Raw genomic sequence first — 27,275 nt, 5'->3', positions numbered from 1 at the left:
CCTAAAGAAAGTCCTTCCACTAAAGGACATTAGTGAACCAGATGGGTTTTTGCAACAATCGACAATCGTTCCATGGTCATCACTAGACTTTTAATTCCAGATTTTTATTGGATTCAAATTCCACCATCGCTTGATTCAAACCAGGGTCGCCAGAGCATTACCCTGGGTCTCTGGATTACTAGTCCAGTGACAAAACCACTATGCCATTGCCTCCCTCTATCTCTACTAGTACTGTTCTGAGGGGAGGATGAGAGTAGTGAAAAGGGCCTCTGACCTCTAACCTGATCATACGAACATATGAATTAGGAGCAGGAGTAGGCCATTGGCTCCACCATTCAATAAGATCATGGCTGATCTGATTGTGGCCTCAACTCCACATTCCGCCTACCCTGATAACCTTTGACTCCCTTGTTAGTCAAGAATCTATCTATCTCTGCCTGAAAAATATTCATTATACGATGAATGCTCACATTTTGGCATCTGGATTGACTCACTAATTCCCCTACTGGGTGCATTCAGAGATTGAGAAGCTGCTGTGTGGGGAGATACACTATGAGCTGACAGTGCGGAGTGCAGCCTATTTTAGCTTTGCAATTTCTCACTAACGCCAAGACCCGGTCAAAAAAACAGAGCAAGAGAAATACCAAAGCACATCTAAAGGAAAAAAATATTTTTAAAAAACTTCATTAAGCCTAATTTATCCAACTATTGTGATGTTTTGACATACAACAGACAGCGAAGGGGGGATTTTAGCATCTCCTGCCCAGCTTCTGCTGGGCAGGAGAGGAGCAGGTAAAGAAGAGAAAGTCGATTACCTGCTGAGGGGGATCAATTAACGCCACTAGTTTTGGTGGAGGATGAGGCATCTGCCTAAATCCAGCTGGTGTGTACGATACTGATGCTTTTCTGGGTGGGATGGAAAGCTCAAAACTCATTTATGCCCTAAAGGTTCAGCCCAGTCACCACCAGGGATGGGATTTTGTCCCATCAACTGTTAATCAGAAGTGGAATGTTTCCAGCTTCCGAATGTTTTCTTAATGCAGTGGATGTGGGTGCCACTGGCAAGGCTGGCATTTATTGCCCATCCTAGTTGCCTTTGAGAAAGTGGTGGTGAAGAGCTTGTGAAACACAGTATAGTGTTTGTATTCCCTGCGGGCAATTTAACGTGGAATTTACAGCACAGAAACAGGCCATTTGGCCCACCTCATCTGTGTTGGTGTTTATGTTCCTCACAAGCCTCCTCCCATCCTTCTTGATCACAATATCAGGGTAACCTGCAGCTTCTTTCTTCCTCATGTATTTCCCAAATTCCTCTTCCTGAGCTGCTGCAGTGTGCGTGGTGACAGTGCTCCCACAATGTTTTCTGTTAGATATCCACTTTATGGTATCTGTGTAGTGCTACCGCAGCATACTGGAGCGTCGCTCCGGTGCCGTGTATTTAAAGCAGACTTGTCCAACTCACTGCAGCCTCTCCCAAACTTGCTGGACCTTCAAGTGACTTATTTTGAAAAATGCTGCTCATCCAATCACAGGCTGGTTCCTCCCTGCAATTGCTGCTCTAGTGAGCCAATAGCAGCAAATGCGGAGAAAAACTAGCCTGCGATTGGACAAGTTTGGGCAAGAAGGTAAGTCTTGAAGGTAAGTTTCAGGGCCCGGAGGGTGAGGCAGTTGGAGCGGGATCCACTGGCGTCCGAGTGAGTGAGTGACTGGAGACTGTGCAAGAGAGAAACTGTGAGCGGGTGGGTGAAGAGAAAGTGTGAGGGGATGGGGGGGCGGGAGAGAGAGTGCGAGGGTGTGGGAGGAGAGAAAGTGTGAAGGGGGTGGGGGGAAACAGAGTGTGAAGGGTAGGGGGAGAGAGTTATTCACATTAATTCCTTGGATGTGATGGTCTGAGGATGTGAAACACAGTATAGTGTTTGTATTCCCTGCGGGCAATTTTACGTGGAATTTACAGCACAGAAACAGGCCATTTGGCCCACCTCATCCGTGTTGGTGTTTATGTTCCACACAAGCCTCCTTCTTGATCACACTATCAGGGTAACCTGCAGCTTCTTTCTTCCTCGTGTGTTTATCAAGTTCCTTAAATGCATCCATACTAGACTCATAGAATGGTTACAGCACAGAATGAGGCCATTCATCACCTTGTCTCTGTGTCAGTCCCCTGCAACAGCAACTCAGCTACTCCCACCCCTCAGCCTTTTCCCTGGAGCCCTGTAAATTCTCTTCTCTTCAGATAATTATTCAGTTCTCTTTTGAAAACCGCAATTGAATCTGTCTCCACCACGCGCTCACCCAGTGCATTCCAGATCCAAACTACTTGTTGCATAAAGAAGTTTTTCCTCATGTCGCTCTGGTTCTTTTTGTTAATCACTTTAGAGTTCTCGACTTTCTGCCAATGGGAACAGTTCCTCCCCATTTACTCTATCCAGACCCGTGGTGATTTTAAACACGTGTACTAAATCTCCTCTCAGCCTTCTCTTCTCCAAGAAGAACAGCCCCAGCTTTGCCAATCTATCTACATAATTGAAGTCTTTCATCCTCAGAACCATTCTTGTAAATCTTTTCCGCACCCTTTCTAAAACCTTCACATCCTTCCCGTTGAGACTGAACCAGTGTTTTATGAAGGTGCACAACTTACTTGCTTTTGTACTCTGTGCCCCTAACTATAAAACCCAGGATTCAGGATAATTTATTAACTGGTTTCTCAAACTGCCCTGTCACCTTTAATGATTTATGCACATATAGGCCCAGGTCCATCTGCTCATGAGACCACACCTGGTGTATTGTGTGCAGTTTTGGTCTCCTTACCTAAGAAAGGATATACTTGCCATAGAGGGAGCGCAGCGAAGGTTCACCAGCCTGATTCCTGGGATGGCAAGATTGCCATATGAGGAGAGATTGGGCCGACTAGGCTGGAGTTTAGAAGAATGAGAGGGGACCTCATTGAAATGTATAAAATTCTGACGGGGCTGGACAGACTGGATGTAGCGATGATGTTTCCTGTGGCGAAGTGGGGGAGAGGGGGGTGCCTAGAACAAGGGGTCACAATCGCAGGGTGCAGGGTAGGCCATTTAGTACTGAGATGAGGAGGAACTTCTTCACTAAGAGGGTGGTGAACCTGTGGGATTCTGTACCACAGAAGGCTGTAGAGGCCAAGTCACTGAATATATTTAAGAAGGAAAGAGATTTCTGGACCCTAAAGGTGTAAAGAGGTATGGGGAGAGTGTGGGAGTATGGGCATTGAGATACAGGATCAGCCATGATCGCATTGAATAGCGGAGCAGTCTCGAAGGGCCGAATGACCTACTCCTGCTCCTATTTTCTATGTTTCCACTTCCTTTAGAATTGTACCCTTTATTTTATGTGACGTCTCCTCGTTCTTCTGACCAAAACGTATCACTTCACACTTCTCTACGTTGAATTTCATCTGCCGCGTGTCTGCCCATTCCACCAACCTGTCCGCATCCTCTTGAAGTCCATCACTATCCCCCGCACAGCTCATCATATTTCCAAGTCTTGCATCATCTTCAAATTTTGAAATTGTGACCTGTACACCCTGGTCTAGGTTATAAATATAAATCAAGAAAAGCAGTGGCCCCTCTATATACCATCCCCCAGTCAAAAGCAAGTAAAGTTTTCTGTAATTCATGTTTTTAATTGCCTTGTATTAAACAATTAAACTGTTGCATAATGAAATTCTAGCTATGCTAATGACTAATGATTCAAAATACCACATGGTTTGAAATAAAATGCCCACTGGCACTAATATTTTTCAATTAAAAAGAATCTACCCCTGACATTTGGGGACTCAAAGGATTAATACATAGGAAATCAACATAATAGTAGATTTGGAAATGGTATGGCCAACACATTTTCTTAGAGTTCCTGCACCTCAAAATTTGGCACTACACTGATGACTCTATCACAGCCTCATACCTCCACCAACCCTCTCCCACTGCCCCACACTGTAGCAACCTCTTATCGAGTACATTCTAGTGATTTTATTTGTAGTATATGTGACAGGACACAGCACATGACTCCAGTTCACCGTTGTGACTACGCAAGAGCGTTTGGTAATTTGTGAGGTTAAAACACAGGAACGTGAAAGCCGGAAGGCATGATTGTTGTCGGCACCTTTGAAGATTTTTGAAACTGAATTAAAATTCTCAAACTGACAAAGTGGGATTGGAATTCATGCTCTCTGGATTACTAGAAAGAAAGACTTGCATTTCTATGGCATCTTTCATGACCACCGGACATCTCAAAGCACTTAACAGCCAGTTAGGTATTTTGGAAGTGTAGTTGCCGCTGTAATGTGGGAGATGTGGCAACCAATTTGTGCACAGCAAGCTCCCACAAACAGCCATGTCACAATGACCAGATAATCTGTTTCTTGCAATGTTGATTGAGAGTTAAATATTACCGTAGTCACCAGGATTATCTCAGTTTATCTTCAAAATGGTATCGTGGGATCTTTTACATCCACCTGAGATGTCAGGAAGGGCCTCGATTTAACATTGCACCCAAAAGGCAGCATCTCTGACAGCATGACGCTGGAGCGTTAGCATAGATTTTTGAGCTCAAGTCCCGGAATTGAACTTGAGCCCACAACCCCCTGACTCGGGGGCAAGAGTGCTACTGACTGAGACAGGCTTCTGGGTTGCTGGCCCGGTAACACAACCACTGTCCAATGTGAAAATGGAGGCTTACACTGCAGTTTTGCTTGAATGTCTTTAGGATTCGAGAGGGTTGTTAAAACAGGGCTTCCCACACTGTGGGTCATGACCATGAGTGGGGGTCATGAGACGAGACGTTGGGGTTTGCGAGCTCCAAGCGAGGCAGGCTGCTTCGGAGCTCGGGCTGCTTTTTGACAGCTGTGAGGTCCCTTCGAATCCTCGGGTTTTATTCTGTTGGTGGGCAAGGCCTGATGGATTACACCCTGAGGCTTGATTGCCGCTGCGAAAAAAAAAACCCTGTGAAGCCGGTAGGCGTTCATTTGTTTTGGTAGAAGTCCCGCCTTCCCATCAACTCCGCCAACGCTCAACTCCAGTTCCTCCACCTTCACCTGCTCAACAAGTGAAGTCTCCCCCCTCCCTCACCCCGCTCAACAGTCCTTGTGCCGCCCCCCCACTCCCTCCCCCCACCCCCCCCCTACCCCCCTCCCTCCCCCCCTCCCTCCCTCCCTCCCCCCCTCCTCCTCTTCCTCCTCCTCCTCTTAATTTTCACTCCAGGGTCACATGAAGTCTGAGGCATTAAAATGGGGTCACACCGGGAAGGATTGTCTTAAAACGAGCATTCTCCTCAAGGGATAAGTTGAGTTACGTGGACTCTTCTGATCAATAGTGGAGAAGCAGGCAAGATGGGCTAAATAACCTTTGCCTTGCTCGGTGTTTTAATATGTTAAGTCTGTTTGTCAGCTGATGTCAATCAATTCTTCCCCCGAGCTGTTAACAGTTTGGCCTCAACATGTCTGAGTGATTTAATTTACTCTCCAATCATTTCGAAGGGAGGCAGTGCCAGCAAAGTACTTACTGTATGTGAAGTGCGAGAGAATATGATTTCCTCTCCGATTGATACAGCAATGATAATCTCCCCTTTCCCCTTGAAGTAATTGAGAAAATCTTCACAGCTTTCAGCTGGGATGAATGTTTCTTTTCCAAATGCTGCCCAAAGATTTCTATCTGTTTTGTATCTGTCGCACATATAGGTAAATCAGAATGATGACATTGAAATGCATGTTCGCTGTGAAGCATTGTTATTATTTCCTTTCTTATTTTTTATTGTTGTATTTCTCCTAGCGTTTTTTATTTGTATTTTCACAGGCTTCTGCTACAGGCTGGAATCGATATCAATCGTCAGACAAAGGCTGGAACAGCTCTACATGAAGCCGCACTGTGTGGGAAGACCGACGTGGTCCGTTTGCTCCTGGAAGTAAGAGTCTTTGTGAGAGAAACAATTTGGACCAAGATGTAGCTGCACAGGGCCATCACACAGCAAGCCCTGTTAGACTTGCTTGCGCACATGTATGGTTCAATCTTTTTTTTTTGCCCACTGTGATGCCTCTACAGTTAAATAGCCCAAGCAACATGTCCTGTTTAAAGGCAAGGACAAACGGGACAACAGGGTATCTCCTTAACTAATTGGGATTTAAATTAAGATTTAAACAGAGGAAGGACTGAAGGGGGGTGAATTAGAGTTTGTGAATTTAATGTAAAATTAGCTGCTGAAGAGAGGGGGAAAGGATTGGAATGAGGGACTGAAAGAGGCAGAAAAGAAAACTAAGGAAAAAAGGTTGAGCATAAAATTTGATTTTATTTATATCTCAAACAACTATTCACACCCTGAAGGAATGAGACTCCACACTTCACAGATGCTGGCAGATCTGCTGTCTATTTTCTTTTGCAAAACAATTACTGATTATCCAATTATATTATTAAAACAGCTATCAATTCTCCAGTGAAGTGTGGGCACTTTCTGGGTGTGGGAAAAACAGTGTCAACATTGCAAGATTTTGGTGAGAATGAGTTAATTTTTACAGTATATTTATTTGCAAGAGCAGTTCTGTAATATTGTTGTCAAACTATGGAGTTCAAATGAAGTTCTTAGCAAAGTACATGGAAAAATGTCCCTGTCTCAGTGAGTGCATGTACTGCCTGATGACCACAGTGCAAAGTTCAACTAGTGGCAGAAGGGGCTCAATGGAGGGGTCTATAACTGACCTGAGCATTCTTGGGGTACACAAGGGGAAGGCCAGTAGGGCTCCAACTGTGGAGAGACCGCTGCCTGATTGAGCTCAACTGTGATACCTCTATAGTTCAATTGCCCCAGCAACAGGCAGAATCTTCCGCTCCTGCCAGCAGCGGGAAATGTGGCAGGCAGGGGAGCTTAATTTGGTGTGAGGTCAAAAATCAGTTTCCTGACGTCGGGGTGAACTTTTGGAAGATGTTCTCGGGACATTAAAGGCAGGAATACCAGGAAACAATGTCGGGAAGCCCTTATGCATACATTAGCATGTCATGCATGCCCAATAAAAGACCACCTCGCTGGAATTAACCCCCCCTCCAAATCAAGCCCTGCACCAGTGAGGAATTGGAACATTCAGTTTTACGTCAGCGTATAAGTGGCGTGCACCCAGCAATGTAGACTTCTTCCACGATTAACCTTGAGTTGCCGCTGCATTGTCCTCTTCGGGGAGCGTCTGTGAATGCCAGCCTATGCTTGAGGTCGGGCAGTGGCAGTGCAAGTTGCTTGGAGGGTGACCAAGGAAGGGTTAGCGGGGAAGGGTGGAGCAGCGGCCTGACAAAGGTAAGAAGGGATAGTGCGGCTGTCCAGGTGCCCTTTAAATATGGTGCCTGGGCCTTCAACCCATGAGGCAACGGCAGGGACAGCGAGTTCCTGCGTGTCCCGCCTTGAGAATCAGCGAGCGCCTCGTGGATGCTTATTTAATGAGCTGAACAGCACAAGGTTGCACGTGGTCAGCCATTCCACACACCCCCCCCACCCCCCAACCCCCCAGCGGAAATCACTCCCACCTCCACCCCCGCCACCAAACTTCACCCACAATGAGTGAAAGTTGCATTTGACTTCTTTCTCAGACTGTCCATTTAACTTGTTTTGGAAGAACTCAGGCAGGAGAAAAAGGGGTTAATTTCTCATTCCGATTCTTCGGAATGGTTGTATTGGCATTGGGCGCTATCAGTAACCAACAAACTGATGTAATTGTGTGAAATGCCCCTCTTTGTTATTTAACATTGGTCTTAACACGCTTATGTTAACCAGGCTAATCCCTTCATTAAAAAACAGAGCTCTTTGGTACAAATACCTTGTGAATATTGCACAGCATGATCCAAACCCATAAGGTGAGGTAGATCCTGATTTCAATATAAATAAAAATGGGGAGAGATGTAAAATCTGCCTGCCAACTTGCTCTCACCTGGACTACATTGTTGTGAAAACTGTCAAGACCTGTACCCTGATAATTTTACAACCATTGCGATTTGAAACCAAAATGGGGCTGCCTCCAAAATATCTTCTTTCTATTTCACACATAGCCATTGGTCGATACTTATCAATGTAAATTGTGAAATGATCCCAGTTTCAAACTTGAATTTGTAGCTTTTAACCCTTTTACTCACTCGATTTCTTCATTCATTGGGAATCTGGAGCATTGTCATTGGTAGGTAGAAGGCTTCTACAGTAATTACACATTTTACATACTTAACGTTATTTGATTTCATTGTGTTTCAGAGTGGGATTAACGCACACATCAAGAACACTTACAATCAGACAGCCCTGGACATTGTTCATCAATTCACAGCAACGCAAGCAAGCAAAGAGATCAAACAAATGCTCAGAGGTAAGTTTGAAAGCATAAAGATGTTTCAGACTGCCCCGTGGTAGACTCCGCAACCTGCAATAAAGAGGGAGGAGCTTGCATTTCCATGGTGCCTTCCCTGACCCCTGGACCCAATGCATTTCATGGCCAACAAATTACCTTTGAAGTGTTCTAACGTCGGAAATCTGCCAGCTAATTTGCACACAGCAAGACATGTCTCATCCAAAAGACGGCACCACTGACAAGGCAGCACTCCCTCAGCCTAGACCACGTGCTCAAAGCCAACCACCCTGCCCCCCCCACGCTCCCAGCATTGGCCGCTCCACATGTCAATCTCGTGGTACCCCCGCCTTCCCACACTCATTGGAAAGCGAAGCGATTCTTCGTTACCCGAATGAATGATTCTCGACCATCAAACAGCCATTTCCCCTCGCCAATATTTTTTAAGGTAAAATAAATGAAAATATTTCCTGCTGCATCCTTACGCGGTGCCTGACAACCCAGTGCAACACCTTGACTGGTCCCCAGATGCCTACAGATAATGGTTCCTCTTCCTGCTTTTTCAGATGCATCCGCTGCCCTGCAGGTCAGGGCTGTAAAGGACTACTGTAACAATTATGACCTGACCAGCCTTAATGTGAAAATGGGGGACGTTATTACAGTAAGTGTGATATTTCAATCAACTTCCATATCCTGTGACTTTGTTGGACTCTGTTTCTGATTAACACCTGTCAGATTGCCCCAGGAAAATGAGTAATGCATTAAAAAGCTCCAAATAAACTTTGGAACAGTTCAATGAACAACATTGATTATAGTGGAATGAAACACTCTTTGCAAACTTTTTTTTTATGTTAATGCAATGAAGAGGGTTTCATGCATTTTCTATTCATTCTATAAAGCAGATGGTGATCATCCTCTTTTACAACGGTGGTATTGGGCTTATCACCACATCCCATTGCTTTAGCCTGTAGTAGTTCATGGAAAGCCTTTCCTGTCTATGGGCTACTTGTATTAGCAATTTTTTTTTGGAAAAAATATACTTTATTCATAAAATATCTGAAAGAATCTCACAGAACATTTCAAAATGGCCATCACCAAAAGCGCAATAACATTCAAGTTTTCCACATAGATCATGTCGCACCCTGAGGTGCTTCAATACAATCAATGAACATTACAGGCATTTCAAAATGGTCATAACAGACAGTCAGATGTGCAGTGGTATTTATGTTATCTTCATTGATTATGTTGCACTCTGAGGTGCTTCAATACAATTCTGATACATGTAATATTCACTGCATACATTCAATATGAGTCATACAGCCCGAGGGGTCTATACAATTCTCAGTCCCTCGGTGTACTGTGGAAGAAAGGTCTTAGACAGCGACCTTTCCCCATTGCGCCTTTGCGGCGGCTGCCCCAAGCTTTACTGCATCCCTCAGCACGTAGTCCTGGGCCTTGGAATGTGCCAGTCTGCAACACTCGGTCAGGGACAACTCTTTGCACTGGAAGACCAACACGTTTCGTGCAGACCAAAGAGTGTCTTTCACCAAGCTGATGATCCTCCAGCTGCAGTTGATATTTATCTCAGTGTGTGATCCTGGGAACAGCCCGTAGAGCACAGAGTCCTGTGTCACGGAGCTGCTCAGGGTGAACCTCGACAAAAACCACTGCATCTCTCTCCAGACCTTCTTTGCAAAGGCACTACTTGTATTAACAAATCCTGACCAGGATAGCCTCTCTTGCCTTTAGCCTTCAACTACTTTTCCTCTCTCCTCCCAAACTTTCATGCCTCTCCCTATTTTATTGTTAGTGTAAACAGTCGGTGCTTTCCTCTGTCTCAACCTGTCACTGCCTACACACTCTTCTCCCTTTCCTACATCTCCAAGATGTAAAACCGAAGCCCCAGACAAATTGCATTAATTCCCAGGACCTCCAAACTATGTAACCCTCCTCCACCTCACTCCCACTGCCCCCAGCTCCCTCACTCTTTCATTGTTTAAAAGCAGCCAGCTGATTAACGTGAACTTTATTGTCGGCAGTGCCTCTCACTATGGCATTTCACCCTTTCACTGAGCATCCCAATAAATAAACAGACCCAGTCATGAAATGGTTGCGGTAGAAAGGAGGACCTCGATGGCATGTTTATATTGCAAAGCCACTCTGCAATTCCCTCCCCACCCCTGAACAGGTTAAGGCTCTGGGTTCCCCGAGGTCCCATTGTGGAGCTGAAATCAAAGTAGAGATCAGTAATATAGCCAATCACATCAAGCTTCTGGGCGAGACCTTTCCTGATACCAGGAAAGAGACCGTGCAATGTGGAAAGCCTCTTCTGTGGCTTGAACAAGTGGACTGACACCAAGGGCCGGATTTTCACGACCAAGGTGCTTGGCTTGAGTCAGGAAATTTCCCAGCTCACCGGACCCGCCTCAATAAAGGAGTACACTGAATCATGAGATTTCCGCTCCGGGGGTGGGTGTGGATGGAGTCGGGTCTGCCAACCCTGGAAGCAGAATGTAGGGAGCTAGGGATGTTTAGGTGGGCTGGTTAGAAAGCCCACCTCGATTGTCTGGGACTTCAGTTGTTTCAAAAGCTGTTAGGCCCTCTCGCCTCATCCCTCACTCCACCTCAACCCCCACTCAACCCCATGGCCCCTCATACACTCCATGCCAACTGAGTGCCAACTCATGTCCCCACCCACCCCATCATGGCCTCTCATACCCTCCATGCCACTTCCGCAGTTACTCACCCAGTATGTACCATGGGCAGATCTCAGGAGCTATGTGGAGATGAAACCTCCTAACAATCTAATTAATACAGCTCTCACTCCTACACACTTGATGATGAAAAACCTCACCACTCATAAAGTCCATTCAAAGATTTTAAATCCCCTCAAGTGGTTAATCTTTTATGAAACAAACTTATATTCAGACCCCACATCAAAGACTGCTAATCCTTTAATAGCCTCTTAAACTGTCAATCAAACTGTGAATTCAAACCCCTGCTGAGATATTTGTAGCTTCTGAGATTCAGCCAAGCATTCACAATGACATAATAATAACCCTTGGGGAAATGACAACAAAGAATTCTATTAAAACTGCACAACCAGATGCTAAAGATGTTCTCTAACGTGAAGCAGATGGCCTGTCAATCAAAGCAGGCCAGCAGAGGGTTTTTAATTAATTCCTAGTTACGGCTGCAGCCTGTTTTTTTTTAATGTTTAAAGAGAGGAGAATTTAACAATCTTCAGATCGTGACAGTTATACAGACCGTATCCACCTTTCAAGAGCATGTACGTCTACTCCGTCAATTCGTGACTGCCACACTGCGGTTGAGACCCTTGCAACAGCCAAAAAACGGGGTTTGTTTGAACCCAGCACTGAGTTCAGATAGACCTGCCGAGTTTGGGTTTCCATTCTGTGCGATTCATGCCCCTTCCCCTTTCTCCTACTGGCAAAAATTGGATCTGTCGGAAATGGAGGCAGGACTTGGGCACCCGGGTCCCGTCTGCCATTTTTAAAGGCCTGTGGAGTTTTCCTCTATGTTTCCCTCTGGTGACCCTTTGGAAACACAGCCTGTGTTCAGACGGGGCTGACATGGTCTAGCAGCTCTTTAGAACCCCATTCATACACACACCAAATTAACAACCAGACAGGACCAGCTGGCCTATCAAGTCTGCGCCACACCTCATGGGGGCTGAAAGCTCGTGACTAGACTTTTCCTTACCTCCCCCTTCTCCCTAGCCACGTCATCCTCTGGGAGAGGCAAAAACAAACAGAGAGAAAAAAAATAATCTGGGGTCAACGAGGGATAATAACACTCTAGAAAATTCCTCTCCCGCCCCCCCTCAGTTGATCATAACCAGTCATGGACCAATTATTACCTACGAAGATATTTGCCTTCAATCTGATGTGATCCCTGTGCCATTCAGGAACCCTCTTGAAGGTAATGCAGTGCCCACCACACCAGCTGGCAGTGTGTCCTGAGGCACGGTGACCATGGTGTTATAGAGACAAGGATCTTTCTGATGGGAATGACTCTAAGGAGTCTCCGCCCTTTACTTCCTTACGGCTGGTGATAGAATATCACAGGTAGTGGTAATGATAACTAGAATAGTAATCCAGAGGCCTGGACTAATGCCCTAGAAACATGAAGTAGACCCCATCATAGCACCTGAGGGAATTTAAATTTCATTCATAAATCTGGAGTAAAATGCTAGGCCCACTAATAATGATCATGGGCAGAATCTTGCCCTTGTCGGGCGGGATTGGCAGGGGTTGGTCGGGAAGCCGACCGTCACTCACAATCGAGGCTGGAAGGTGATTTCATGCCGGCGGCGGCACGCCAATTAAGGCCCGCCCGGCGTGAAACGCGAGGGGCTGCGCTCAGCGCTGCCTGTGCGGGCGGGGGGGGGGGGGGAGGATGTCGAGCGGTGCGAGCACGAACTTGGTGCATGCGCGCGACTGCGCACTTGATAATCTCCCTAAAGGCACGGAGCTGCCTCAGGGAGATAAAGCGTTTTTTAAAAAAATAATAAAGGAATTAAAAATGCCATAAAACATGTCCCCCTCATGCGACTCTGGTCACATGAGCAGGGACATGTTACTAATTAAATTTTACAATTTTTATTTCATTATTATTTGCTTTAAGAAACCTCATCCCACCCGTGGATGAGGTTTCCTAAAGAGTGTGAAGCTGGCTCGGCCTTTTCACCTGCCCGCCAACCGTAAGGTTGGACAGGCAGCGAAAAACGTTAGCCAACTGACACTTCAATGGCCTTAACAGGTCTTTTAATTGACCGAAATATCGCTCGACTGCGCGTTGACGTCGGGATGCTCGCCCGACGTCATCCCACGTCATTTTTATGCTCGAGTGGGTCAGGCACACACCCACCCACCGAGCTAAACCTTTTGCCCCATGAAACCACCAGCCTGTCGCAAAAACTCACCTGGTTCACTAGTGTCCTCCAGGAAATCTGCTGTCCTTACCTGGTCTGACCCACATGTGACTCCAGACCTACAGCAATCTGGTTGCCTCTTAACTGTCCCTCTGAAACGGCTGAGCAAGCCACTCAGTTTTACCGAAATGCTACAGGAAAAAGCATTGTACCTACACCACATGGATCAGGAATACGGGGCCCACCACCACCTCCTTAAGGGCAGTTAGGTGTGGGCAATAAATTCTGGCCTTGCCAGCAATGCTCTCAGCCCAAGAACGAACTGAAAAAATGATCTGGAAGCAGGTCATCGCCTTGTGTGCAGATACTGAGCGACACAGGGAGACAAAATGGGGAGCGGCGAGAGTAAAAACCTCAACAGTTAATCTATCTCATGCTTCCACAGTGAAGAACGTTGTTTCTGATGGGAGAGTTTGTTATCTTGAAGGGGATTAAGTTCTGATTTGCAAATAAGTGAACGTTTAGTTTACCAGTGATGAGTGAAGTCAGTAAAAGGAGTCCCTTCTCAGTCAGTCCCCAGCAATACTGCAGAAATACAGCAGGTGGTGCTGCACACACAGCCATCACCATGAACAATATTGCCAAGGTATTTAACCACTTCTCTATCAATTGGCCAGCAACCATCACATCAAGTAGGAGTGGAACTGTCCTTCATAAGGATCTTCAGACAAGGTTTTCCTCATGGTTGCCCTGATACCATTAGGAATTCACTGAGACACGGATAAATTAGTTAGAATGCCCGATTTTACCTTCCGCGGTCTGATGGAAGCGGGTGGGGTGGTTACAAGGCGAGACCCCTTTCCTCTTCTCACTGCCTTCACTCTTTGTCCTGACCTAACCTGCTCTTTCGATCTCAATCTTTCTAGATTTAGCTCTCGCTTTTTTCTCTTACTTCTATTTCCTCACACCACGTTTCATCTTGCTTTTATCGTAACCTCATTTATTATCTTCAACTCTTTCCCAAGCCTGACCACGCACGGGACAGCACAGAGAACAAATACTGAAGGATGGGAGCAGCCTGTTCAATAGGAAACGGCAGCACAGTTTCAGAGAGCAAATAGTCATGGGGCGGCTTAACCCGCCTTCATGGTTCCTATGGGCCTCGCAGATTTACAGGCTGCACGTCGTGGACCAAGAGAAGGCCTCAGGCCCATTATTTATTTAGCACGCTGATTATTCTGTCAAACTCAGCCTCCGTGGCATCCGCTGCAAGGATCAAAAGTCATCAAAGTTTCTTCCAAAGATGTGTCTTTTCTTTGATTTCCCTGAAGGTTCTGGAGCAGCATCCTGATGGGAGGTGGAAAGGCTGCATCCATGACAACAGAACTGGCAACGACAGAGTGGGATATTTCCCATCATCCATTGCGGAGGTGATTAACAAGAGATCAGGTAAAACACAAATATGCCTCTTCGTCTTTGTCACACGAAGCCCGATTGAATGCGCTTCAAGGCGCTAAGCAAAAATGTATCAAGACACTTGAGTCTTTTCCTCTAATGAACTGTCTTTTAATATTGATTTCTATTGTACCTGTTACGGATGAGGGAACCTGGTGTACATTAATATTCATTCTTTAGTCACTTGCAAAATGAGGAATCAAGCAACCGTAACACCTCCAAATGTTTGATTTTTTTTATAAAATAGAAAACAATTTTTCTTGCTATTTTTAGATTTTTATTTTTAAGAATTTGAAACTCAGCCATTGTTATGCATTATGTCATACATAACTAAATGTGTTCAAAAACAGATAAATTTGCAGTGAGTTCATAAAATACATAGGTTTACAAATACAGCTTCACAAGAGGAAATATCTGCTGAAAGTTCAGCAAGTATTGTTTGTTTCATTTTAAGCATCGGTTCAGGGCTGGACCTTGTATTTCTGTGTAAGTAGTGATTGAGATCGGAGTGTTTGTGTAAATGGTGATTGAGATCGGAGTGTTTGTGTAAATGGTGATTGAGATCGGAGTGTTTGTGTAAATAGTGATTGAGATCAGCGTGTTTGTGTAAATGGTGATTGAGATCAGAGTGTTTGTGTAAATGGTGATTGAGATCAGAGTGTTTGTGTAAATGGTGATTGAGGTGGGGGTATTTGTGTAAGTAGTGATTGAGATTGGAGTGTTTGTGTAAATGGTGATTGAGGTGGGGGTATTTGTGTAAGTAGTGATTGAGATTGGAGTGTTTGTGTAAATAGTGATTGAGGTGGGGGTATTTGTGTAAGTAGTGATTGAGATCGGAGTGTTTGTGTAAATGGTGATTGAGGTGGGGGTATTTGTGTAAGTAGTGTTTGAGATCGGAGTGTTTGTGTAAATGGTGATTGAGGTGGGGGTATTTGTGTAAATAGTGATTGAGATCGGAGTGTTTGTGTAAATGGTGTTTGAGGTGTGGGTATTTGTGTAAGTAGTGATTGAGATCAGAGTGTTTGTGTAAATGGTGATTGAGGTGGGGGTATTTGTGTAAGTAGTGATTGAGATCGGAGTGTTTGTGTAAATGGTGATTGAGGTGAGGGTATTTGTGTAAGTAGTGATTGAGATCAGAGTGTTTGTGTAAATGGTGATTGAGGTGGGGGGTATTTGTGTAAGTAGTGATTGAGATCAGAGTGTTTGTGTAAATGGTGATTGAGGTAGGGGGTATTTGTGTAAGTAGTGATTGAGATCAGAGTATTTGTGTAAATGGTGATTGAGGTGGGGGGTATTTGTGTAAGTAGTGATTGAGATTGGAGTGTTTGTGTAAATGGTGATTGAGGTGGGGGTATTTGTGTAAGTAGTGATTGAGATCAGAGTGTTTGTGTAAATGGTGATTGAGGTGGGGATATTTGTGTAAATAGTGAATGAGATCGGAGTGTTTGTGTAAATGGTGATTGAGGTGGGGGTATTTGTGTAAGTAGTGATTGAGATCAGAGTGTTTGTGTAAATGGTGATTGAGGTGGGGGTATTTGTGTAAGTAGTGATTGAGATCAGAGTGTTTGTGTAAATGGTGATTGAGGTGGGGGTATTTGTGTAAATAGTGATTGAGATCAGAGTGTTTGTGTAAATGGTGATTGAGGTGGGGGTATTTGTGTAAGTAGTGATTGAGATCAGAGTGTTTGTGTAAGTGGTGATTGAGGTGGGAGTATTTGTGTAAATAGTGATTGAGATCAGAGTGTTTGTGTAAATGGTGATTGAGGTGGGAGTATTTGTGTAAGTAGTGATTGAGATCAGAGTGTTTGTGTAAATGGTGATTGAGGTGAGGGTATTTGTGTAAGTAGTGATTGAGATTGGAGTGTTTGTGTAAATGGTGATTGAGGTGGGAGTATTTGTGTAAGTAGTGATTGAGATTGGAGTGTTTGTGTAAATGGTAATTGAGGTGGGAGTATTTGTGTAAGTAGTGATTGAGATTGGAGTGTTTGTGTAAATGGTGATTGAGGTGGGGATATTTGTGTAAGTAGTGATTGAGATTGGAGTGTTTGTGTAAATGGTGATTGAGGTGGGAGTATTTGTGTAAGTAGTGATTGAGATTGGAGTGCCTGTGTAAATAGTGGTTAAGGTGGGAGTGTTTGCGTAAATGTAGTGACTGAGGTCGGAGTATCAGAAACAAATTAAGAGGTTTTATATTAAATGTCTGGGAGTAGGAGAGTGACCCTGAAATGGAGACTGATGATCTCCCCTGCATCAATGCTCCTATTTCTTGCGGAAGGTGATATCGCCTGTGAATCAAACCAATCCATTAATGTGCAGGCAGGGTCTAATGCCAACATACAGAAGTGACACAAACCTGATTTTCTGATCCCATTGAGTGTCTGAAAGTGATCAGTGTGATGGTGGGTGAATGGTGCGCCTGTCATGGACAAAGTAATATCACAGTCAAGAGCCTCCATGTGGCATCATCACAGACCCCTCACCCCATTCTCCAACCACACAGGCTAGTAAATGCAACAGAAAGTATTGACATTCCAATTGCTGGAGATCAGAGCCAACCCTCCCTTGAGCAGGTTTCCAGGTATTTGATATTGTAAACCTTATTTCAATTTAATTTAAAAACAGTCTACCTATTAGAGCAAGGCTCTATTGACAGATCTCCACTCACAGATACCAGGATAAAGGAGAGTCCCACGATGGGATTTCAAATTACCTGGGGAGGACAGTGAGCTGTTTGTGCAAACGGATCAATATCTCCTTTTTCCATTCAGACAGTGATCTTCAATTGGTTTGAAGAGGTATAGGTAGCTAAAATCAAACCCACCTGGTCGGGATGAATCAGGATCATTCCATGTTTCATCTCTCATCACTAATGAGGGTTGTTCCTGTCTGAACTCTGACCTACTGGTGGAGGTTAAATGTATTCCTAGCTAGGGCTTGCTCTTTTAGACACAAAAATGGAAAGTGCCGGAAAGCTTCAGCACATCTGGTAGCATCTGTGGAGAGAGAAACAGAATTAACTTTTCGAGTCCAATGTGACTCTTCTTTGGACTCTTTAAGCCAGTCGAGTTAAAGAGGCCAGACAGGTGCCAACAGGGTCGTGGGGTTCAGTAAAACAATGGGCCTTTCTGCGCAACATAACCTTCACATTCTCTCTGCCACAGGCTTTATTTATGTCCCCCAAATGATTTGGTACAAAAAGTGGTCACCTGATGCAGTTAATAGTTTCATTATCAATTGTTTTTTTTGTTTATTGCTTTTTGAGATTCGGGTGTTGCTGGCAAGGCCAGTTTTTTATTGCCCATCCCTAAATGCCCGTGAGAAGGTGGTGAAGAGCTGGTTTCTTCAATACAACTGAGTGGCTTGCTAGGCCACTGCGGAGAGCAGTTGAAGAGTCTGGAGTCAAATGTAGGCCAGGCCAGGAAAGGACAGCAAGTTTCCTTTCCTAAATGACATTCGGGAGCCAGTTAGGTTTTGGGAACAATCTGACAGATTCATTTTTTTTTTTTTGCTGATGCCGGATTTTTATTTCCGGATTATTCAAACCGAGCTCTCAAGCTGACCTGGTGGGATTTGAATGGGGTCAGATTTCCGCTATCAAAGTTGAGTTCAGAAATTTCCCAAATCTGCAGGGCCAACCTCAGTTTAAAGCACCCCATTATACCCGATTTCTACTCCAGAGAGGAGGGGAGGGATAGAATAGGGCCCGCCGACCCGGGAAGCAGATCATAGGCAGCCACTGGGGTGAGTGAGTGCCAAGGTGTACTGATCAGAAGGCCTGCCTCGGTTCTCTGGGACTTCATCCCAATTGTTTTAGAAGCTATTAAGCCTTCTAGTCCCCGCCCCTCACACCCCATTATTCTTCCACCCACCCCCCCCCCCATGCCCCCTCCATGCCATCTCATACCCTCCATGTCACCTCTCTGCCATCTCATACTTCAGTGCTGTCTCCATAATCACTCACCCAGTATCCATTGTGGGCAGACCTCAGGAGCCATGTGGGAATGAAAAAAATTGAACTTCTAACAATCTAAAAGTGCTTTCAGTCATACACAATTGATACAGAAAAAACTCTCATTCATGAAACATTCAAAGATTTTAAATCCCCACAAGTGTTCAATCTGTTATCAAAACAAACACTTATCCACTTACAACATCAAAGACAGCTATTCCATTAATAGCCTCTTTAAACTGTCAATCAAAATGTGAACTCAGCAATCCTTGTGAGATAGGTGCCTTAGGGGCTTTTAAAACTCAACCAAGCATTCATAATGACCTCAGCTGTAATAACAACACTTGGAAAATGTCAACAAAGAACTCTATTGAACAGATGGCAATGGTTTTTTCTAACCTACATCAGGTGGCCTGTCAATCAAAGCAGTCCTGCAGCCAATGCATTTTTAATTCTAACTGACAGCTTCAGCCTGTTTTTCATTTTTTTTTTCATTTTTAAAGGGCTGTGAGGCTAGAGGATCAATTGAAAATTTCAAAATTGTGATCGATTTATTTTTGTTAGTTAAAGAAATTAAGGGTTATGGAACCAATGGAGTCAAGATCCAAATCGACCATGATTTTATCGAATGATGGAGCAGGTGTGGGGGTTGAGGTCGGGGGTGGCAGGGGGCAAAATGACTTCCTCCTGTTCTTATGTTCCCATGTAAGTGAAAATGTTGGGGTCATAAATGGCACAGTGACTTCTACCTATGATAGCTACACTGATAGCAAAAACAGGGTCAAGGATGAATATTATTTTCGGGATATGCTAAGATACCTATTGCATCCAATGCCTGCCTAAAAGAATGAAACACGAAGACAGGAGTGTACAAAACGGTGTAGCCTTTGAAAACATCATTATGCACTAACCAGCAAATTTGTTGCGCTAATACATATTGATGTTCTGGGACATGGTAACAGTTAAAAGGTGTTAACTATTATTTGCTTACAACATTTTAAGTTTGAGAATTTTTATTTTGTTGTTGCTTTCTACATTTTGCTTTTTCTTTTTCATTTCTTTGTTTCAACATTTTAGGTTCTTGGGATGCAGTTATTTATGCCCACAGTTCTCAGCAATATCACAAGATACAGCTCACGGCCTATGGCACGACAATAGTCAATGGTGACTCCTCTCATCACTTTAATTCCTTGCCACCGCCCCCTCCTCCTCCACCTTTCCATCATCAGCCACTTTTCAGTTCCTTTGGTTATCACAGAGCCAATAGCAGTGTAGAAGAATTACCTCATGGACAAGGTAGTCTATCAAATGCTTCTTTCTTTCATTTCGGTCCAGGGTTTCCCAAAATGTCATCTCAATAAGGTGCCTCCCAATTTTTTTGGGGGAACCAATACATTTCCAATCTGCTAAACGTTAAAACCAGATGTGTGTTGCTTCCCTGCCCCAGAGCTGCTCCCATCCCCAACTTTATTGGTTGCTTCTGGGAAACCCTGCGATATTCTTATGAGAAACTAATGTGCCTTAATTTTCATGTGTTCAATTTTTTAAGTTTCTTGGTTTTGTTGAAGGATGGATAATTTTAAATAGAACTGGCAGAATCATGTACTAAATAGTAATAATTTCATTTAGGGAGCATTGTCACATCAATAAAAACCAGAGCTGAGATGAGGAATAATTTTTTTTCTACACATCAAGTTGGTATGACCTGGAATGCTCTGGCTGAAAGGCTGGTAGAAGCAGATAGTAGCTTTCAAAAGAGAGTGGAATAAACACTTGTGAGGGAAATGAAACATTGCAAGGCTGTGATAAAAATGCAGGAGAATGAGGAGCAATTGGATAGCCCTTTCAAAGAGCCACCACAGGCACAATGGGCCAAATGGCCTACTTCTGTGCTGTAAGAGCCCATGGTGCTATGAGAATGTGTCAAAGCACTTCAAACTGTGGGAATGACTTTCACTTTGTGCAACGGTGCAAAATGAGTGATAGTGAGTGGTTCAGCCTGTTTTACATCTCTCGTGGCTTTTATCATCATTTTAAAATCAATAGAGAATAAAGATCGGGAAAGATGCAAAGCAGACTGGCAACTTGGTATCATCCATTTTATACCATAGCACAAGCTCAAAGTCTGCCTTACATGGAGCTATGTTTTGAAATAAAGGGAATTGTTATAGCAGGGAACAAGTCTGGTAGCTGAGGTTTTGGGAGTGCCAGTGAAGACTCGATCTCATTTATCAACAAATTTTGTCCATAACATTCGCAGTCCCTTTGGGCAACCTCTTCTTATTATGGTGAAGGGCTCCCGCCAGTGCCTGTGAAACAAATAAGCTTGTGCACAAAGCTCACAGACAATAACGTTGAAGGAGACATGACCCTCATTTTTAAAAATTATAATGAGAAATGAAACGAGTTAAGGCAAATAGATATGGAGAAGTCCTTTCTGAAGAAGCTTTAGAAGTAAATTATGGGGTGTGAATGGATGCTAATGAAGCCTAATAAATTGCTAAATGCAGCTAATGATACAATTATTTCAAACTTATAGGATAACTTCTAGGATAAACTTCCTTCTAAAACTGAAAATGGGCTCTCTACAAACATTTTAAATGGGCATATTTTTCAGAAACAAATTAATTTAACACCAAACATAAAGGAGAAATGGCCAGCTGCCTTGACTGCCAGTGTAGTCAGGTTGCTCTATACCTCTCCAAGCAACAAAAGAGATGCCTGCTCTGATTGCACACATTACCCTGCCACATGAGATGCAGATGCAATCTGTTGGAGTTATGGTATAATGGAACATGGCCTGTTGGCTGTGATCTCCAACACATTGGTTTTCCCTTGGTGTTCAAATATAAAGTGGATTTAACAAAGGGAGTAGATTACCTTCTTTCCCTCACTTGGAATGGCACATGTAACAAACCAACTCATGAACAGATAAAGAAATGAAGAACATTTAGAAGAATGCACTTCCTTTGATGTTTGAGTGAGTTGGTGTGATCCTCGCTGCCAAGGCCAGCATTTATTGCCGGTCCCTAATTGCCCTTGAGAAGGTGGTGGTGAGCCGCCTTCTTGACTGCAGCAGTCCATGTGGTGCAGGCATACCCACTGTGCTGTTAGGGAGGGAGTTCCCGGATTTTGACCCAGGTGACAGAGGTTGGGGTTTGGGAGGTGCTGTCGAAGATCCCTCGGCGAGGTGCTACAGTGCATCTTGTAGATGGGGCACTGATTGTATTGTAGATAGTTATCTCACCTTGTTTGGTTAGCAGTAGGGGAAGAGGCTGCAATTTGCCTCAGTGCTATTTGAAAAAGGAAGGGAAATCAGCCATGGTTCTTGCTGGTGATCACTATTCAGTGATCCCTGCTGGTATATGGAGCCCAGATGGGGGCAGAAACAAGCTTCTCGTGTGATGCCCACCTGCACTTTAAAGCACCTCATGTCAGGGTTCACATATAGATTAAGGCCATTTAAGCAAGTTACTAGAAGGCAACCAAAGGCCCATGGGAACTGTAACGCAGCAAGAGTCAACATCTTCAGGAGAGGTGGAGGGAAGAAAAATTGGGAGGAAGAAAAAGAGGAATGTAACACTCAAAAAGAAAGGTATGTATAAATCGACTTTACTCATTTATGCATTATATTTAACCATTATAGAAAGTATCTTTGAGATCTGCTGCATATTTCGTATAAAGGTTTTTGAGCTGTTTATGCCAAGGCAACTAACAGCAAGATTGGAATAGTTGAGTGTGTTGCTTAGATTTTCTCAACCGAGTTGAGGGCTAGACCCTTTAGGTATGAAAGCACATTTTCACGCAAAGGCTAATGGAAATCTGGAACTCTTTCCTCTCCAAAAGGCTATGGATGATTGGGGGGGTCCATTGACATTTTTGAGATTAGGATCCATAGATTTGTGTTAGATGAGGGTGTCGAGGGATATAGAGCACAAGTAAGAAAATGGAGTTGAGATACAGATTGGCCGTGATATGATTGAACAGGCCTATGTCTATTCCTCAAGTTACATGCGCTACCATCTTGAAGACCTTTAGAAACCAGTCAATCATCACCTCCAAATAAAGGAAGATTAAAGCTGCCTGGTCTCACAATTTCTGTTGTTGAAATCAATAGTTCCATGCAATCCTTCTGTAATGAAATCTCGTTTGCAGCAATAGAATGTCACCATTGAAAGATGTGTTGAAGTATGAGACAGATGGTAATTTAGTGAGAGTCAGACAAAACAGACTTAAATCAATATTTCCAGAGCGTGGAAACCTGTTACTGAGCACAGATGGAGAAGAATGGGGAATTAAAGAGTGAAGTGGGTGACTGAAGACTGTCATTATATTGGCACTTTTATCCCAATGGGCAGTGTTCCTCCACTGCATATTGATCAATAAGTGTTTGCATAACACTGAACTTAGGAACAAAGGAAACATGGAAACATAAGAACAGGAGGTGGCCACTTAGCCCCTCGAGCCTGTTCTGCCATCCAGTGAGATCATGGCTGATCTGTGGCCTACATCCATGTACTCACCTGAATAAACTGAAGTCAGGCCCCAACAGAACTCCAAACCACAGTGGTGTGTGACCACCGCCAACCCTCACCTCCCCAGCCCATCATTAATAGACGCAGCCTCGCATCACGTGGGTTTGACACAGTAACTCCAGCTAAACGTAGGGTCAGGCTTAAAAAGATACCCCAACAAAGTACCTCACGGTCACTTTATGAAATTAATGGAGAGTCTTGTTTTAATGCTTTGAGAAAATGGACACTCGCGTTCTGCTTTAAGACCGATTGTCTAGGAGTGGAACTCTGACTGCACTAATTTATGCACAGAACTACCTTCTCGGCATCAGCAGTGTGATTGGCAAACCATCAATGTAATAGGGGCTTTTGCAAAGTACACCTCTCACTCTACACCTTAATACCAGTACCAGTAAAAGTATCAGTGCTGGTCAGCTCCGTGTACTTCCTCCCTTTATGGTCCCCTATCCCCCTGCCCATTTTTACTGAAAATCATATCATATTTCCAACTAATTAAATGATGGAAGATACAGATGAATTTTAAAGCCCTAAGCTGCATCAGGAAATGCTTTTATTTTTTAACAAGCTACATGCTAGCCCACTTTTTCGATGCCTTGAGTGAATCATAGAATTATACAGACCATTCGGCCCATCATGCCTGTGCTCTTTGAAAGACCTGTCCAGTTCATTCCACTCCCCTCTCCCCTTGCCCCACAGCCCTGCAGATATTTCCCCTTCAATCATTTACCCAATTCCCCTTTGCAAAATTATTACTGAATCTGCTTCCACCACCCTTTCAGGCAGCACGTTCTGGATCATAACAGCTCGCTGTTGCAAACAACCTTTCCTTATGTTGCTTCTGGTCCTTTTGCCAAGCACCTTAAGTCTGTGCCCTTGGGTCACTGACCTTCCTGCCAGTGGAAACAGTTTCTTCCCCTTTTTGTGCCATTAAAAGCCTTCATAATTTTGAACACCTCTACTAAATCTCACCTTAACCCTCTGTGCTCTAAGGAGAAGAATCCCTGCATCTCCAGTCTCTGCACCTCATTAATCCAATAAAAAAGCCAGTTGCATTTTCCGTTGTTGCCATGACAATTGAGAGCAGCGGGGAACGAATCAGGGAGAGGCAGGTTCATTGAAACTGACAAAAGTGATTCTTGGCTTCATCAGGCCTTGGCAAATATTACACAGTGTAATTAACAGTAGGCAGAGCTCTCAACGATACCGTACGGAGCCCCTCTCCCCCCTTCCCCGTAGGTGACCTGTCGCAGAAAGCAGTACAAACAGCATTTCAATTAGATGTAAAAAAAAACTCCCCGGTGCGTGAGTCTGAAATGAATAATCTATGTTTCAATGACACTCGATATAACTAGTTTTTCTCAACAGAAATTAAATTATAATCACGCTGTCCAGATGCACAACCTCACTTGAAGGGGTGATATCCTGTGAATTCTGAGTTGCTTTTGTTGGAAGGAAGATTGAAAGTAGCTCATTAAATCTCTGAACATATTTTTAAGTTTTTGAACACGCTCTCAAAAGCTGGAATTGTAAATGCTAAAACTAGGATCACACGTTTTTCCACAATGTTGGACCCCTCTGTACTAGAATGCAGGTTGGCACATTTACAATGAACACTCCTTTATCTTTGGCTGACTGCTTCTATTGGCTTGCTTGGGTCTCCTTTGGTTTAACGTTGGGTGCCCCCGGGGGCTCAGTTGGTACATGCACTGTATCCAGTGGTATTGAGATACGGGAGGGTCAGAGTAGATGATAATGGTCACCTGAAGCTCAGCCTCTATAGCAGTGTAAACGATGTGGCTTCTTCCCTCTGGCAACACATAAACCCACCTCAGGAGTAGGTTTATGCAAGGACCAATTCAGAGGTAGCAAACACTAAGATAAAAACAAAGAACTGCGGATGCTGGAAATCGAAAACAAAAACAAAAATACCTGGAAAAACTCAGCAGGTCTGGCAGCATCTGTGGAAGGGAGCACAGTTAACGTTTTGAGTCCGCATGACTTGGTTTGTCTACTGCATTCGTTGCTCCCAATGCGGTTTCCTCTACATTGGAGAGACCAAACGCAGACTGGGTGACCGCTTTGCAGAACACCTTCGTTCTGTCCGCAAGCATTACCCAGACCTCCCTGTCGCTTGCCATTTCAACACTCCACCCTGCTCTCATGCCCACATGTCCGTCCTTGGCCTGCTGCATTGTTCCATTGAAGCTCAACGCAAACTGGAGGAACAGCACCTCATCTTCCGACTAGGCACTTTACAGCCTTTCGGACTGAATATTGAGTTCAATAATTTTAGATCATGAACTCTCTCCTCCATCCCCACCCCCTTTCTGATGTTTCCCCCTCCTTTTTGTTTTTTCCAATAATTTATATAGATTTTTCTTTTCCTGCCTATTTCCATTATTTTTAAATATATTTCCATCCATTGTTTTATCTCTACCTTTTAGCCTTTTTCGATTCCTTCACCCCACCCCACCCACACTAGGGCTATCTGTACCTTGCTTGTCTTGCTTTCTACCCTTAATTAGCACATTCCTTTAGATAATATCACCACCTTCAACACCTCTTTGTCTTTTTGTCTGTGACATCTTTTGGCTATCTCCACCTATCACTGGCCCTCTATCCAGCTCTCTTTTCCCAAACCCCTCCCCCCCACTGCCCACCACTTAAACCAGCTTATATTTCACCCCTTTTCTATTTTTCCTTAGTTCTGTTGAAGAGTCATGCGGACTCAAAATGTTAACTGTGTTCCTCTCCGCAGATGCTGCCAGACCTGCTGAGTTTTTCCAGGTATTTTTGTTTTTGTAGCGAACACAATGTGCTTGCTGGCAAAAAAAAGCACTTCCAAGTCAGCATGCATTTTACATCAACAGATGTAATTTACTGATGCCAGTTGGAACACAGGACCGCAGTTTACACATGCAAAGCACAATAAAACTGTCTCTCTGTCGAGGGAAGAGGTAAAGAGGACAGCGGAAAGCCAGCCGAAGTTTCTCTGATCTGTTTTTGATCTTCAGCTACTAACGTTAACCTTATCTCTCAGTGTTTTTTTCAGGTTGTATCCAAAGACCTCTAAAGATCAAAATCCAAATGCAATTGTGTCAGCTGTAGCTCAGTGGATAGCATTCTTTCCTCTGCATTGCAAGATTAAGGGCAGAATTTTCAGTGCCCACTGGCATCGGGCATGTACGGTGATGTGAGCGGACAACATGGCGCTAATCGGTTTCACGACGATGTGAAACCAGTTCGCGATTGTCCGCTCGGCCCGCGTTTCCCGCCATCGGGCAGGAATTGCGATACATCAGCATATAATTATCAGGCTGGCCCACCAGAATTGTGCCTCCCTGCTAAATTGTCCGTCCATGTCGGCTTTTCACAACAGCATGTGAAAGGTATGCACTTGGCAGCCTGCACTTTGAGGGGAACTCAGAGGTGAGTACACAGTAACACGATGTGAAACGCTCCCCAGGGTCGCCTGTTGGACTTCAAGCTTGAGGGGCGCAGGGAGGTCAGGGTTAAGGGCATCCCAGCCACTGAGGTGACCTGTGGCAGCGGTGGGGGGAAGGGCAGCCCAGCCATTGAATATAGCGCAGGCATTGGGGGTAGGGTGGGCGAGAGAAGTGGCCACGCATTAGGGAAACCTGTATAAGGTGATCATTCCTCTGAAACTGAGACAGTTCAAGCGCAGCCACAGTGGTATGATTGGAGTCGAGCTTCTAACTTATCTGCCCACTCAAGCAGTGCAGAGGCATCAGAGTGCCACCAAGTGGTCCAGATCTTTTCACACACCCCACCCCACCCCCGGCACAGACTGCAAATTCATGAGCACTTTAGTAGACTGCAGAACAGTTGTACAATCTCCTCGCTAAAGCTGGCCAGGGAGCAGTCGCTGCCGGAGGTGTTCACAGCCTCGTGCAATGTCAGCATCCTGGTTTGGACCAGTCTCCCTCGTGGTTCAAGCTAACAGTGTTGCCTTGCAGCACGGGTTAGGAGAATGCTTGTGCCTGAGCTCAGAGCACAGCATGCAGTCCAGTGGGCAAAGCTGCTGCCAGTCGGTCTGGTGGAGTGGGGCGGAGGTGATGGGGTTTCAGGCAGTTATGCAGCGCAGCA

General features: G+C 44.5%; 1 protein-coding gene across 5 annotated transcripts in view; it reads left to right on the top strand.

Annotated features, from left to right (window-relative positions):
• caskin1 (CASK interacting protein 1) overlaps nucleotides 1-27,275 on the top strand; it is a 629,644-nt gene that overhangs the window by 515,512 nt on the left and 86,857 nt on the right. For all 5 annotated transcript variants that reach the window (XM_078558936.1, XM_078558939.1, XM_078558938.1 and 2 more), the window contains exons 7-11: nucleotides 5,823-5,931; nucleotides 8,248-8,356; nucleotides 8,902-8,996; nucleotides 14,561-14,678; nucleotides 19,711-19,929. In XM_078558936.1, coding sequence (XP_078415062.1) covers nucleotides 5,823-5,931; nucleotides 8,248-8,356; nucleotides 8,902-8,996; nucleotides 14,561-14,678; nucleotides 19,711-19,929 — 650 coding nt within the window. The remainder of the gene's footprint in view (nucleotides 1-5,822; nucleotides 5,932-8,247; nucleotides 8,357-8,901; nucleotides 8,997-14,560; nucleotides 14,679-19,710; nucleotides 19,930-27,275) is intronic.

The sequence above is a fragment of the Cetorhinus maximus genome, chromosome 15, assembly GCF_964194155.1.
Source record: "Cetorhinus maximus chromosome 15, sCetMax3.hap1.1, whole genome shotgun sequence".
Lineage (NCBI taxonomy): Eukaryota > Metazoa > Chordata > Chondrichthyes > Lamniformes > Cetorhinidae > Cetorhinus > Cetorhinus maximus.
The sequence above is the reverse complement of the archived record's forward strand: the minus strand, read 5'-3'. Positions and strand labels throughout refer to the sequence as shown.